The sequence below is a fragment of the Protopterus annectens genome, chromosome 4.part0 (assembly GCF_019279795.1).
Source record: "Protopterus annectens isolate FY-2018-M chromosome 4.part0, PAN1.0, whole genome shotgun sequence".
NCBI lineage: Eukaryota > Metazoa > Chordata > Ceratodontiformes > Protopteridae > Protopterus > Protopterus annectens.
The window spans coordinates 1,438,100,297-1,438,115,793 of NC_056733.1; the positions used below are offsets into that span (position 1 = coordinate 1,438,100,297).

At 37.9% G+C, this 15,497-nt stretch overlaps 1 protein-coding gene across 1 annotated transcript in view; it reads left to right on the top strand.

Moving 5' to 3' along the window:
- LOC122800459 (E3 ubiquitin-protein ligase RNF14-like) overlaps positions 1–15,497 on the top strand; it is a 206,386-nt gene that overhangs the window by 58,659 nt on the left and 132,230 nt on the right. The window contains exon 2 of the mRNA XM_044069903.1: positions 9,643–9,805. Within this exon, the coding sequence (XP_043925838.1) occupies positions 9,652–9,805 (154 nt within the window). The 5' untranslated portion in view covers positions 9,643–9,651. The remainder of the gene's footprint in view (positions 1–9,642; positions 9,806–15,497) is intronic.

Sequence of the window (15,497 nt, forward strand, 5' to 3'; positions counted from 1 at the left end):
TGTGGTATTGTATGAGGAAGTCGGGAGTGTCCGAGAAGTATGTAAGAGTGGTACAGGATATGTACGAGGGTAGTGCGACAGTGGTGAGGTCTGCAGTGGGAGTGACGGATGCGTTTAAGGTGGAGGTGGGATTACATCAAGGTTCAGATCTGAGCCCTTTCTTATTTGTAATTGTGATGGACAGGTTGACAGATGAGATCAGACAGGAGTCCCCGTGGATTATGATATTTGCAGATGACATTGTGATCTGCAGTGAGAGTAGGGAACAGGTGGAGGAGACCCTGGAGAGGTGGAGATATGCTCTAGAGAGAAGAGGAATGAAGGTCAGCAGGACTAAGACAGAATATAGGTGTGTGAATGAGAGGGAGGATAGAGGAATGTTGAGGATGCAGGGAGTAGAGGTGGTGAAGGTGGATGAGTTTAAATACTTGGGATCAACACTTCAGAGTAATGGGGAGTGTGGAAGAGAGGTGAAGAAGAGAGTACAGGCAGGATGGAGTGGCTGGAGAAGTGTGTCAGGAGTGATTTGTGACAGACGAGTACCAGTAAGAGTGAAAGGGAAAGTCTACAAGTGGGTAGTGAGACCAGCTATGTTATATGGGTTGGAGACAGTGGCATTGACAAAAAGGCAGGAGTCGGAGCTTGACGTGGCAGAGTTGAAGATGTTAAGATTTGCACTGGGTGTGACGAGGATGGACAGGATTAGGAATAAGTATATTAGAGGGTCAGCCCAGGTTGAAAGGTTTGGAGACAAAGCCAGAGAGGCAAGATTACGTTGGTTTGGACATGTGTTGAGGAGGGATGTAGAGTATATTGTGAAAAAATGCTAAGGATGAAGCTGCCAGGTAACAGGAAAAGAGGAAGGCCTAAGATAAGGTTTATGGATGTGGTGAGAGAGGACATGCAGGTGGTTGGTGTGACAGAGCAAGATGCAGAGGACAGGAAGAAATGGAAACAGTTGATCTGCTGTGGCGACCCCTGATGGGAGCAGCCGAAAGAAGAAGTCCAATTCCAAACATTTATAAGCATGTGCATGCATACACATATACACATAAAAAATTCTTGCCTTTTTACGGTCTAACAACATATGTTTATAAGAATTAGTGAAACTCTTGCCCTTAATGCATTCTAATCCTATAAAAATAAAATGCGCTGAAGGATGTGACATTTTATGTTTATAAAGGGCACTTCTGGGACGCTGACAGTTTATATCTCTTAAATGTACAGCAGTCCTATTTTTAAAAGCCCTAGAAGTTTGGCCAACATAGAATATATATATATATATATATATATATATATATATATATATATATATATATATATATACCACCCATTCAGTACTGCAGGTAATTAGTTGCCTAATGGAGTATACTTTGGAAGTATTAACAGAGGTAAAAGACTTGGTACAAGATACCACCTTACAAAAAATACAGTTACCACATGTGGCACTCCCCACTGGCATATTGCCATATAAATCCTGTTTATTAACCCTCCAAATTTTAAACCATGACATATGTTGTTAGACCGTAAAGAGAAAATGGGGATAGTGAATCTTGGGGCTCTGTATAAGCTAGGTTTGAATGAACAGTGGTAATTTGATTTTTATATAATATTATTCCTAATATGGTGATGTACATGGGCATAAAGTAAAAAGCAAGAATTATGTGTATATGTATGCACATGATTATGAATATATGTATGTATATGTTCTTGTATTTACATACACATGCATGTGTATGTAAATAAGTATATATGTGTGTATATTTGAATGCACATACATATTTTTTTAATTGTGTGCATTAATTTGTGAGTTGGAACAGTATTTATAGTATGACTTTTGATGCACATGTACTTGTTGGTTATGTATTCATGCAGGTATGGGTGTATTTAAGTATGCATTTTCACTGTTTGGAATTGGTGAAACTCTTGAAGTAGGGCATGTCTCTTTAAATGGAGTTTATTTAAATGAACAGAGAATTGCATGCCTTTGCACTGATGACACCTTTTTTTTGCAAAACTGGTCTCTGATGGTCATGTTGGTTGGAGGCTGTTTGTACTATTTTAGAGATATTCAAATAATTAAAGGAATTACATTTGAAACTTTGTTTATGGGGTACTGGAGGTTTTTGTCTTTGAATGTACATTTATATATGTGTGTGTATCTGTACTAGGAGATAGCTTCACAGTTAACTTGTAATCATCACAGAAGTAAATTCAATTGTTCCTTCTTACTGCTAGAACAGTAGGAGCAATCCAGTCACTATGCTTTACTGGACTGATCTGTTTTTTTAATTGATTATTGATGTCTTCTTTCATTGTGATTTGCAGGGGCTGACTGTTACAGAACTTCAGAGAGTCATTCAGGTTTTCCAGAATGGTAGCTTTCACAGCACTCTGTATGTTTATTTCTTCATGAAACAGTAAATCTGTATTTCCAACATCTCTTGCACAGACCTCAACTCATTTCATGCACTGACTCAAAAACCTTATCTGTTTCCTTTTTAAGACCGGCTTCTGTGACCAGTTACTCCCAGATAACACCGAACTATATCTATAGTTTGACCTAATACTGATAGACTTTCTCCAGAGTAGATTTCAACTGTTGTGGGTCATAGCAGTTTATTTGAAAGCATTTTGAAACATTTTCTCATGTAATCAGCCCTGTTGCCCCTATCAGTCTTCATGCCTGTTCTTTTTATTATTCACTAGAAAAGTAAGTAAAAATAAATAACTTTAACCCACTATCATTTAACTCTTAAAACACTAGCAGTTATGTTTCTTCCTTAGAAGCTTATTTTGTGTTCTTTTCCTGGTCATTTAGATCTACTTTTTACTGAGAACTACATTTTACTAAAGAACATTTTAATCTGTCACAAATTCTCACAGTTATAGGCTTTTTGCTTCTTTAAGTTTTATATGCTTTGTTCTGTACTGTTACAGTATAATGAAAATCATTTACCTTCCTAGAAATTTGGCTGAGTTTTGACTTTATGTACTGTCCAACAAGTGCCTCACCCTTCCTCAACTGTTGCGGATCTCTATCTGCAGTTTCAGTACTTAGTGCTATAGGAATTAATGGTAGGATAATAATAATAATCTGTGATGCAGCCCTGTCCGGTAGTCATTGTCTTTGTGGAGTTTACATGTTCTTCCTGGGTCTTTTTTTTTAATCTAGGTAGTTTGGATTCCTGTTACATCCCAGAAACATACTACATGATGGCATACAGTAAATTGTCCACATATATGTTGTACCCACCCTTACCTTGTAAACTGTCTCATCTGAAAAATATCTTAGAAAGAGTAGTTTGCATATCTAGATAACACATGAACAAAATGACTGTCAGGTGCAGATAGCTGCTATCCAATTCAGTGTATATGTTTATAGATAGTACGCCAGGGGTCATGTCTGGACTTCTCTTCCGTTAACCATTTTAAACACACTGATGGTGGTGCTGTGGTAGCGTTGTTGCCTCACAGTAAGATGTCCTGTTCGATTCTCAGCTAAAGCGTCTTCTGTGTGGAGACATGCGTGAATGGGCATACCTTCGTTGAAGGTTGTGCGTCAGGGCTGGCAACTCAGTACGTAAAAATCTACTGCCAATCATTAGCGGACCGGAGTTCCACTGTGGTGACCCCTAGCCAGGAATAGTCGAAAGATACAACATACAACAACTGCTGTCTACAACAGTATGTGTGAATAATATTGGAGAAGTGGTAATAATCCCTGATTTAGTTCTGGGGTCAGTTAGTGGCTAAGGAATGTTATCCTAGTAAGAGATACTTGTCACTTGTAGGTTACTGGGGGGAGTGGATTTAGTATCTGCAGTACTCAGATTATGTGCATTGCAAGATGGATTAGTGAAGTGAAGAGGAAGGTACGTTTGCAATGATGCAGGTATGATTGGAATTTAGGCAGGGTGTGTTGTCTGCGAAGACGCACCTTTCAATTGTCCACAGAGTAATTTTGGATTCTTTATTTGACTTAATTTGGGTGATCTTAGAGCATTAGGAGGAGACTTTTGAGGTATTTCAAACAGTATTGTATGCACCAGTTCTTCAGTGCCTCTTTCGTCTGGCTAGGATATATGATCAAGCTGAGATAAGTGATTGGAGGCAGAGTTTTGGACCTGCAGAAAGCTACAGAGTTTTTTTGTCTGAATTTGGGAACTTCCTAATTATTTTAGTAGTTTAGAATAGTCATGAGTCCAGTTATCTTCCTCTGAGCTCTGACATAGAGTGAAGACTGGGTGAAGCATGAATTACAGTCATTTGCTGTGCTAGGGGTGGTTGAGTCCAGATTGGAAACAGTACTGTATATTGAAGACAGTGTTTGAAACAAAAGCTTTTATGAACCGGCTTGATGAGAAGTACTGGTTCTTTTGAAGTTGCAGCTGTGGTTGACATTTGTTATCCAATAAATCCTGCTGAGTGTGCAGCATATAGTGAGGGTTGTAAGGGTAATGTATTTTAAGGGACTGTCCTGGGACTTAACTTTTTACTGGTAATGTTACCTTTTTCTCCAGAAGGTCAGGTGTTTTTACTGGAATGGATCCTTTCCATTGAATTAGACTGTAGAAAGCAGATGACTCCCATTTTATTATTTATTAATGCTGGGGTTGTAAAAGTTGTTGGGGAACATATTTACATAATTATTATGCTTGATATTTTTGTGATTTTTCTTCACAAGTTAGGTTAGAAATGTTTACCAGATTTCTCTATGTAATAGTTTTTATAGTTAACCCAACAATGGGATTGTATTTTTGTGAATTTTAATGACGTTCCAAAAATGAGAATTTGTCATACTCATATTCGTTGTCTGCTGAAGAACTGTAAAGTTATATAACTGTAACTTCAGGGAAACAAAAATTCATTAGCTAAGGAGAAAAAAAAACATTTAGAGTAAATTATATAAATAAATAAGGGGTTGGGAGGGTGGCCTAATGGTTAAGGTGTTTGCCTTGCAAGCACAAGGTGCAGGGTTTGTCTTTCACAAGGGATAATTGGCTAGGCTTAAAATGGCTCACAAGGGCAGTTAGCTTAGCACCAATCTATGAACCTATAAATAAAAAGGTGTGATGGGTCTCCACTCCAGCCCGGCAATCAAGGAGACTCAATCCTTACCACTGATTCCATTGAGGCACGGTCACTAAGAGCAAAGATAGATTCACACAGTATATTCAGATGCAGGTCCTTGCACCAAGCACAGTTTCCCTTAAGAACGCACAGGGAGTATGCTCATACCTGGGACTGGACTCTCTCTCTAGGCCCACACAAAACTCCACACTGGCCACTATGGAGCTCTGTGTCCCTGTTCCCAGAAGCTGACACACACTCACACACTTGGATATTTGAGTTTCACACACACACACACACACACACACACACACACACACATACACACACACACACACACACACACACACACACACACACACACACACACACACACACACACCTGGGAAAAGCTGGCACAGATTTATTAGCTGTTCCCGTTTCTGCGCAGATGCTGAGGTAATCACGCTGCATCAGTTAGCTACCTAAGGCTTTTACAAAGTGTACCCAATTATACTGTATATCCGCGGTGGTGGTGCTGCGGTAGCATTGTCGTCTCGCAGTAAGACGCTGTCCAGTTCGATTCTCAGCTAGAGCATCCTCTGCGTGGAGACATACGTGAATGGGCCTTCCTTTTTTGAAGGTTGTGCATCAGGGCTGGCAACTCGGCACGTAACAATCAGCTGCCAATCATTAGCGGACCGGAGTTCCGCTGTGGTGACCCCTAACTGGGAAAAGCCAAAAGACTCAACAACAAAGACACAACAGCCCAATTATACTGTATAAATTTAATACTAATACAAATAGTAGGGTGTGACCAAAGCAGCAAGGCTTTCAGGAGCAGACACAGTGTCATTAAAACAAGCATAAGTACTCTCAAGATGTTAAAGGTATTCTCTAAATGACCAGCAACAATGAAAGGTATTAAAATATTTAATGATAAATAGTAAAACAGAAAACAGGAGAATACTGAATACAATACACAACAGAGTTTCTACCACAGAGATATAAAAATAATAGTCTGATAGTTTCTCACAGATACAGAAAACAATGCTAAACTATTCTCACTAAATGTCCCTGACTGACTAAAGAATTACTATTCCCTCACTGCTTACTAAAGCAAGGCAAGCTGATGTGTGCTGAGTGTCTTACAACAGCAAAAGCCAGATGATATCTGTCTTTGTCTATGTGGATGTGTGAGATATATATCCTGTCAGAAATCTTTCCTGTCAGGTTCCACACTGCTGCTGCTAAGAGTTCCAAAGAAACCGGATGCTGGTTAGAAGATGACATCACCTCTGATCACCTGACTCTGGTACAATACACGCACAGAGCTTAGCTAAGATCTGTGTCAGCATCTGAAAGCTATAACACAGTTTCAGACTTTCCACCCTCTCAGAGTTCTCTGATAAACATACACATTTGGTCAGTTACAACAGTACAACCTAATATATATGCATACATTCTTTCTGTCCAGCAGGACCTACTGTTGATGCTTTTTTAACACAAGTACCTATAAAATATATTTTAACTCAAACATCTTTACAAATCAATGTGATAGTCAAATAACATAAAATTCTTTACAAACCTTTAGCTGGCTATGCTGCCATAAGTACACGTACTGCACTATTCTCCCTGGCACAGATGGCACTACCTCTTGCCATCAGAAAAGGAAGACCCTTTGGTACAGATGCCAGACTACTGCAGGCTGAGTGCCATGTGACATGAAATGTCTTTGCTACCACTGAAATCATAAAATCTTTACAAGTCCCTTAGTCAACATTAGGACCTGACTCTTTCTTTCTTTTGTGATTCATCCTCATTTTCTGCTGTCAAATGTTAATAAACAGATTAAAGATACTTGCATTTATTATGTTGTCCCCAGTGGCTACCCATTAAACAAACCCAATGAGGACTGACTGGGTCTGTATTTCCATTGAAGCTGAGCTCATATTGTGTACTACATCTTTAAACTCTTGTGCATTGACTTCTTCATTTCTTGCTAACTGACTTTGTCCTTTCTTTGTTCCCCACAGAAGACTCCTAAATCTCCAATTATAGCAGTTAGTAAACATACTGCAGTGAAAAGACCTTCCTTACACTGGAGCCAAGACACTGTTAATGAGTTACTTAGACTGTTCAAATACTGTTCTAAACCTGATAATCTACGCTCCCTTTTTCACATAACTCCCTTCTTACTTGTCACTGTTTCACAATCTCTGGTGCTTCTGCCTAAATCTGCTCTTATTTCCTTGTTAACAGTTACAGTGTGTTACGTTATTCATCAGCAGGTCATTATCCTCCCTCCTGTCCTGATGTATTGATTGTATAGCTATATGATTTGCTCACTAACAAGAGGCAAGGTAACCTTTCTTGATTATTGTGTCTTGTTCTGTTCTTAATAAAAAACATTATCTACTTGTGGGAATAAGCAGTCTGATTTGTTACTGCACTGTGTGTGTTATGCTGTATTGTCTCTCTTGCACTTGTCTACAGCTGTTATTGTCCAGGTCATGGATGAAAAGGATATAGATAAGTCAGATCACCTGAACAGTTTACAAATATATTTATCTCTGTCTATATATCTATATTTATATCTATCTATCTATCCATATTTATCTATTCATCTGACTACTTATACATATAGGAGCTCTTCTAACAAGCAAAATTCCCAAATGTCAGTCTGTTTTTTTTTACTCAGTTTGGTTGGCAAAACTGATTGTGGACAAGTATGCAAGATCGATAATCCCCAGGGTTGGGAATGTACCCCTTCCCCAGAGATTATGTAGTTTTGGAGTTAGCATATACATAATCAGCAGGGCATTTGCACCCCCCCCCCCATACTGGGAGTGCAGGGGGCTTGCCTCCTGCAAAAACAGTAGATTTATTTTGCATGGTCTGAGGTTGTGCCTGGGAACATGCATGTTAGCGCATCAGTATTCCATGCAAAATCATATAATACTGAGTTTTGGGATTTGCTGTTACCCTGCTGTTCTGCGATCCCGGAGTTGGTGAGTGTGTGTGTGTGTGTGTGTGTGTGTGTCTCTATATACATATATATACATATATAAATATATTTTTTTAATGTATTTTTTTAATGTGTATATGTATGTGTATATATATATATATATATATATATATATATATATGTATATGGTTTCACTTCAGAATGTCGAGTTACTGAAAACACAAACTTCATATGATCGAGTTTTCAGAAACTCGAAATTGTGAAATAAAAAAAAAAAAGTCAAATGTTTCTGCAGCCCCTCTGCACCCCCACACCCCACCTACTTAAATATACTAACTCCGAGATCGCACTACAGTGGGGAAAAGGGAAATCTCCCATTCTGCACTGTATGCAGAAGTGCAGAGCGCTCTAGTGCGATCATGGAGATGGTATATTTAAGTAGGGAGGGTGCAGGGGAACTTGCCCCTCTGCAAAAAAAAAAAATTCAACTAAATTAGTCTTTTTTATCAAAACTTCACAATTTTGAGTTTCTGAAAACTCGATCATATGGTCTCGACCATATGAAGTTCGAGTTTTCAGTAACTCGACATTCTGAAGTGAAACTATATATATGCATGTGTATCTAATATATGGGGGGCAGTGGGATTTATCTCCTTTAAAAATATATTGTTTTTTTTATCTTTATACCCTCTTCGATCTTTTTAGATTCCATCTGAAATGATCACTGTGTTTTTGTTCGATATTTTGTCCATTCAGAAAATGATGAGACATTCATATATATGTATATATAAACCTTGATATTAGAACAATGTTTTGTAAATGAGGAATTAGCAAGTTAATTCAACACATTAGTGCACACTCTTGGACCCTGACTTAGAGGGCTGCTGGTACCTGAAGTAAGACTTAACAATGAATTCAAAAAGCTACTTTTGCACAATCTAACAGGCTGCTGAATCACACAAAGCCTGTTAACTCCAAGACTTCCACAAAGCAAACTTATTTTTCCTGTGTCATTCATTGATCTTAGAGTTTTGTTTTTTTTTGATAAATTTATGAAAGTATTGTTTCATTTAATGCAACAGTACTCTGGATGGACTACACTGAACCTGCTTCAGTGAGTTTGGTTTCAACATTCTGTTCATCTTCTAGGTTTGTCACTCTACAGATGTCTGTAGTGCTTCTCTTCTGAATCCGTCTCTGGTGATGCTTTTCTAAAGCAAATTGTTTCAGTTGCTAAAATAAAATATTTCTGGGTATACTTAGCAAAGATATTTTAAAACATTTCCTCCTTTCTGACTTCTGCTTTGTCAGCACTTACTGATGAAGACTGGATTGTTGTTTTTAATTGCAGTGTTCTTGCAATGAGTGTTGTCATACATATTTGTATGTCCATGTCTGTGTATGAGAGATTGTGTGTTTATGATGTTTTGCTGGAACTTCTATATTTCTTCAACTCCCAAACTACAAGAAGTATATTTTTGGGAAGGGAAGAAGCTATGATTTGGACATTGAGTCCAAAAATCAAGAGTACAAGCACAGGAATGCGTAGTTAAATTTAGTTATGAGAGTACATTAAGTAAAGCAGACCCACACTGACTGCATTATTGTTTTATATGTTGTAGGTAACATAAATGTCCTCAGAAGACAGAGAAGCCCAGGAGGATGAATTACTTGCCCTTGCTGGTATTTATGATGAAGACGAATTCAAAAGGGCCGAATCTTCCCAGGGTGGTGAGTTTCGGATCTGTCTCACATTGCCACCAAAGTTTAGAGTACTAGTGGATGGTAAGTTAAAATGTTAATGAATATTTTATTTTTTCACAACCCAGTCATAGCAATTTGCAGTGGTGTAGTAAAATCACAAAGTGGTGCAAAACTTTGCATGGCATCAAGGTTGAGGATTGGAATCTCCCCCTTAGTAAATTATAGTCCCCTGGTTTTGTTTGTCAACACTACAGCTTTGCTGCCATGATCTTGAATATTCATATAAAATAAATCTGAGTGTTTGTTTCTTTGAGAAGCTGGCTGAAACAAATTCTCCAATCCTGTACGGTTACAGCGTAGAAGCAGCAGACATTTCTGTGTAAGTAAGGCACTGAAATGTGTTATTTTCTTTAAAAGGTTGCAGTTTTCATTGTTTAGTGAGTCATACAACAACATAACTTTTTACACAAAGTAGACAACAGATCAACTGTCTTAACAGGAATCTCTTCTAAAATCATACAGTTCTACAGCAGAACATAGGAGCTTTGTACTGCTGGGTAAAAAGCATAAAATTAACTCGGGAGTCCTGCTGTAAGTTCAGTCTTGGATTGTCAAATTGTCAATTTAACTAATAGAAATCATCAAATAAAACCCATTAGCTGTGAGAAGGGAGGGGTAGTGGGCCTGCCTCCTCCCCCTGTGAGCCCTTTGGCAGTGCAACTTCTTGGCTGTGCAAATGGATGTTTAGCTAAATTTAGATTTTTTTCCAGCTTGATGAACTCAGTGAAGTGTCATAGATCTATTAGATGCTTATATTACAATTGTCATTTATGTCCTGGTTCACTGCCTTACCCGGTGATCACCTTTTGCCAAAGATTTACACTAATTAGTATCTCTCAGTATAATTCTTTGAGGAAAACTATTAAAGGTCCCTCTGTCTCCACTCTTATCCAGCCCTATACCCCAATCGCTCTCTCCGCAACTCTCAACAGAACCTCTTGCAAGTCTACATGCCTAACAAAAATATTGGTAAACTACTCTATAGCTATTCCATAACAAATGCATGGAACAAACTGTCTCAAGAAGTCAGACGTATCACAGACCCTAACAGCTTTAAAATAGCAGTTAAAGACTATTTCTGCAGATTATGGACATGTCTCTGCCACAACTCAACATAAGCTATATTTCTCTTATATTGACTGTTGCCTTCTCAGATAACACCATACGTGTCATCACATTGGTTTCTTACCTGTTCTCCTTTCTTGTCCTTACTCCTGCTACTTATACTACCTCCAACCATATACCTTAGTAGCCTTCTCCTCACAATATACCCTTCCTTGTGCTATTTCTATATTTTTCTCATCTCTCACTACAACATTCCTCAATTATGCTAAAAATCAGGTCTCTATTTGTCTTCTACAATATCTTTACATGCCTTTAATCCTTGTGTTTAAATCTTTCAGATACTTGTACTTTTTGTATTTATTTCAGAATGCTTTTTTTGTAAAAACTGAATCCGCCATGTACTAAGAATATTAGTTTTTATTGTATTATTTCTTCTTTTGTAAATTACTATCTTTGTAAATTAATGTCTAGTAATGTAATACTGGATTTTCTCCTTGGGTCTCTGTTGAAAAAGGGCTTCTGCCCAGCCAGACTAACCTGGTTAACAAATGTCAAATAAAGAAATAAATACATTCACATAGGATACTTTGCTATTATATTCAAGCTTAGGAAATCCAGGCCACGTGGTCAGGCCATAAAGCTGTTTTAGATTTTTATGTCCCTATGCCTAAGGACAGTTAAATACTTTCCACTCTGATTATGTCCATTTGTTTCTGTACTCCTCAGAGAAAGGGACAGTTATGGAGAAGACATCTTCCAGGCAGCCATATACGGCCTACCATCTCTCTTACAGTAGATGGATGCTGTTAGATGCAAGAGCCTACTTTGTATTCCCATCTGTGCATGTGCACTGCATTATTAGACCTACAATGAAAGATACTGCACAAATGTGTTTTTACAGATTCAAGAGCAAATCCTCAAACCATAAACAATGTGCCATACATCTCTTTCTCCTGTAGGCACCAACACTGAAGCAAGATAGACTGCAAGCTCCCCCAAAGATGGATGAATTAGAGTTATCTGCTCACTCCCATCCTCCCTCTCTGTTTAGTTCAGTGTTCAGTCACTAGTCAGTCCTCAGTAATCTTAAGTACAGTCAGGGCTTTAACATTCTCTGCCATGGTGCAAACTGCTGTGTTGCTTTCTTTTATTTTAAAACTAATGTATTATTTTGAATTACCACAGATTTTTCAGATATTTATGTGAGGTTGACTGTAGGGCCTTTGGGTTGCATTTTAAAACATTAAATCTCCCTGCTTTTATAAAGCAGCTAATATGTTTCTTTTCAGAAGCAAGTTAGAAAGATCAAACTCTAGTCTTTTATCCAGGAGAACTAAGGCATAAATTCACATCTTAGATTTTTTTCATTGTTTGTGTATATAAAAGCAGTACCACATAAAATACAGCACTGTTACAAATTTCTGTGGTTGCAGATATATGTCTAAAATTTCTTAGCTAGAATTTTCATTTCTGTGAAGAAAATACACTTGTTAAATGAAAGCATTTTTACTACGGGTCTATATTAGCAAAACGAAAAACCCCATGAGCGAATACCAAAACATTGACCCCTATACCGCGAACCACAAAAATCCCGAACGCACTAAACCACGAAAAAAAAATATCGAACTGTCATAGTTGGCCAACCCCACCACCCGCTACATACTACCTATCCAAACAAAAGAAATAAACCACATACATACACTATCCAAACCCTACTTCTAACCTAAACTAAAGCGCCAAAACCCTACCTCCAACACTACACTAAACCCCATAAACACAACTGTCTATGCACTCTCCGTAACCGCTCCCTAACCCTAAGGTCCGTAACTACCGCACACATCCCCTACAGACATACACCTAAACAAAATAAATAATACACATACATACACTTAAAAAAACCCTACACCTAACACTACACTAACTCTTACTTACAGTACCTATCTATGCACTTACCTTAACCCAAATCCTAACACTAAAGTCCTATTGCACACTTACCTTACGGAGCTGTACCGCAGACTGGCCAACCAAAACAAATCGACATTTCGAAATTCATGGTTTTGACCGTTCAGAGTTTATGTGCGACGTCTTCGTATTCGCCTAAAGGGATTTTCGATCACGTAATAGGAATAGGAACCCTTTTTACTACACATAGATATGTGCTTTATATGTATGTTTTATGTGTATGAAACCAATAATATCACTTGATGAGTAGTGCAACTGATTACCTAAATGTATTTCATATGCATTTATATGTCTTTATATTCCTTTTGACTGACTGTAACAGTAAATTAGAAAAAAAGATTGAAAAGTCATTTAGTAGAATCACATTTGATTGAAAAACTTTAATAGACCAAACATACCTTAAAAAAATTGCCCCCTGCACCCCAGTGCCCCAATTATTAAATATACTGGCTTAGTGGTCACACAGTATTGGAGAAAAAAGAAAATAACACACAGTGAATCACTTCTGACACACAAACACATTTCATCGAAACTTCATTAGAACAACCGTACCTTAAAAATGTTCTTTTTAGGGGATAAAGCCCCCATGGACTCCACAATGTAGGGGTTGGCCTCACTCCCTTCTTACTTAAATATATTAACTGCACAATTGTACCACATCAGAGAAAAGAGAAAAAAAGCATACAGAGATTTTGTGTTTCCATACAAACACAAAACACAACAACAGTAATTATTTGTAGACTTTACAATTTTCAGTCAGTCGTGATTCAATCAAATGTGCTTCACTTAGTTTTGTTCAGTCAGTTGTAATTTGACTAAATGGGTTTCAGTCAATCTTGTGTGTGTGTGTGTGTGTGTGTGTGTGTGTGTGTGTGTGTGTGTGTGTGTGTGTGTATATATATATATATATATATATATATATATATGTGTGTGTGTGTGTGTGTGTGTGTGTAAAAGTGCCATGGAGAACCAAAGCAACCAGTCCTGTAAGTAAAGTGTGATTAGTAAAGGTTGTGGTACCTTTTTAGCTTTCTCATGGCCAGTTGACTACTTGCCATTAAACACATCGATAAGAGGATGACACTTCACCTCCCGGTAACCATCATTAGACAGGGTCTTGATCAGCAACCTCTGTCCTTATGAAGTACTAGTCTTCCCTGTGGTTTAATAAATATATGTGTATATAGATATATAGATGAGTATAGATATAATGCTCAGGTGTCTGCTGCATAGATGTAGCTATGTAGGTCTGTGGGCTTACTGGTAGACATCTGATTGCTTGTGTGCATTTTTGAGAGAACAACATAAAATAATAGGCATATTAGCTTGCACAGACAAAAGTACTCCCGATACCTTTGTTACAGCAAACCTACAAGAGAGTGCAATGACACCAGGAAATCCACTTTTATGTAGCAACACTAATGATCTGGTAAAGTCAGTACAACTTGTCAGTGAACAAAATCAGCTAACTGGTGAAACAGCCATGCAGCGGTTAGCATTGTCACCTAACAGCAAGAAGTTCTCCCATTTAATTCTCGGCTGGAGCTCCTTCTGTATGGAGTCTGCATGTCCTCCCCACGGTCGAGTGACGTATAAAGACTTGCAGGTAGGTGCGTGTGTGAATGGGTGTACCTTCTTTGAAGGTTGGGAGTCGGGCTGGCAACTCGACACCATAAAAATCCACTGCATGTCATTAGCAGACCAGAGTTCCGCTGTGGCGACCCCTAACCGGGAAAAGCCGAAAGACATTAGTTTTGGTGAAACAGCCATTATACTGATCAAAGACGTACATGTAAAGAAGCTTAACAGTGGCAGTGTTAGAGTTTTATCAAAACAACAGTTTGAAGTTGACAAAGTTATTTAGACTAACAGAAAAAAAAAATGTCCTAAGGTTAAAAATAAGTTGTATTTCCAACCGTAAACTTTTTTGTTTTTTTAAGATGGTCAACTTCTAAGTGATGTTTTTTAAAAAAGTAATTAGGCACAATGGAAATCTTTCAGATTTGAACCATGATAGTTTTTGAAGTGCAGCGCTACTATTTCTAGTTATTCTGTCAAATTTAATGTCATGGAGGTGTTCCTGCATCCTTTGCTTAGACATACATAAAGTTTGCTCATTATATACTTTGGAGCAGGACAACCAAACAGAGTATACACTGTTTTTAGATCAGCATCCACTAAGTAGTTACCGAGAGTTGTATTTAAAACCAACCAATGTACTAACACATGTTGCATTGCTGACACATATATATGCCTTTCAGAAGTGGAAGTCCACTGTCATCTGTATTAGGATTTCTAGGACTTATAGAAATAACTGTGAACTACTCTGTCTCTCTAATCTTGTTCTAAAGGTAATAGGTTGGTGCCTGGGAAAGTTATTTTTCCCCTACCAAATAAAATATTTTCATTTTCCCAAAATAACAGAGCCAGATTGCCTAGGAAGTAATAATAAATAGTAAATTAACAGTAGCAGTACACGAAGTTTTGAAATTTCACCAACCTTGCACCTTTCTAATCTCTTACCCAAATACTAAAGATTTTCTATTTGACTGATATGAAGTAAGACCCAGTTTCTAAATCTTTAACAACATCTGTAGCATGCTTTTCAAAAATGCTTCTGGGATGGACAATTCCCTTTCTTCTGTAGGAATTCAGCAAAAGGAGTGGCATTAAGTAGGCATGTAGG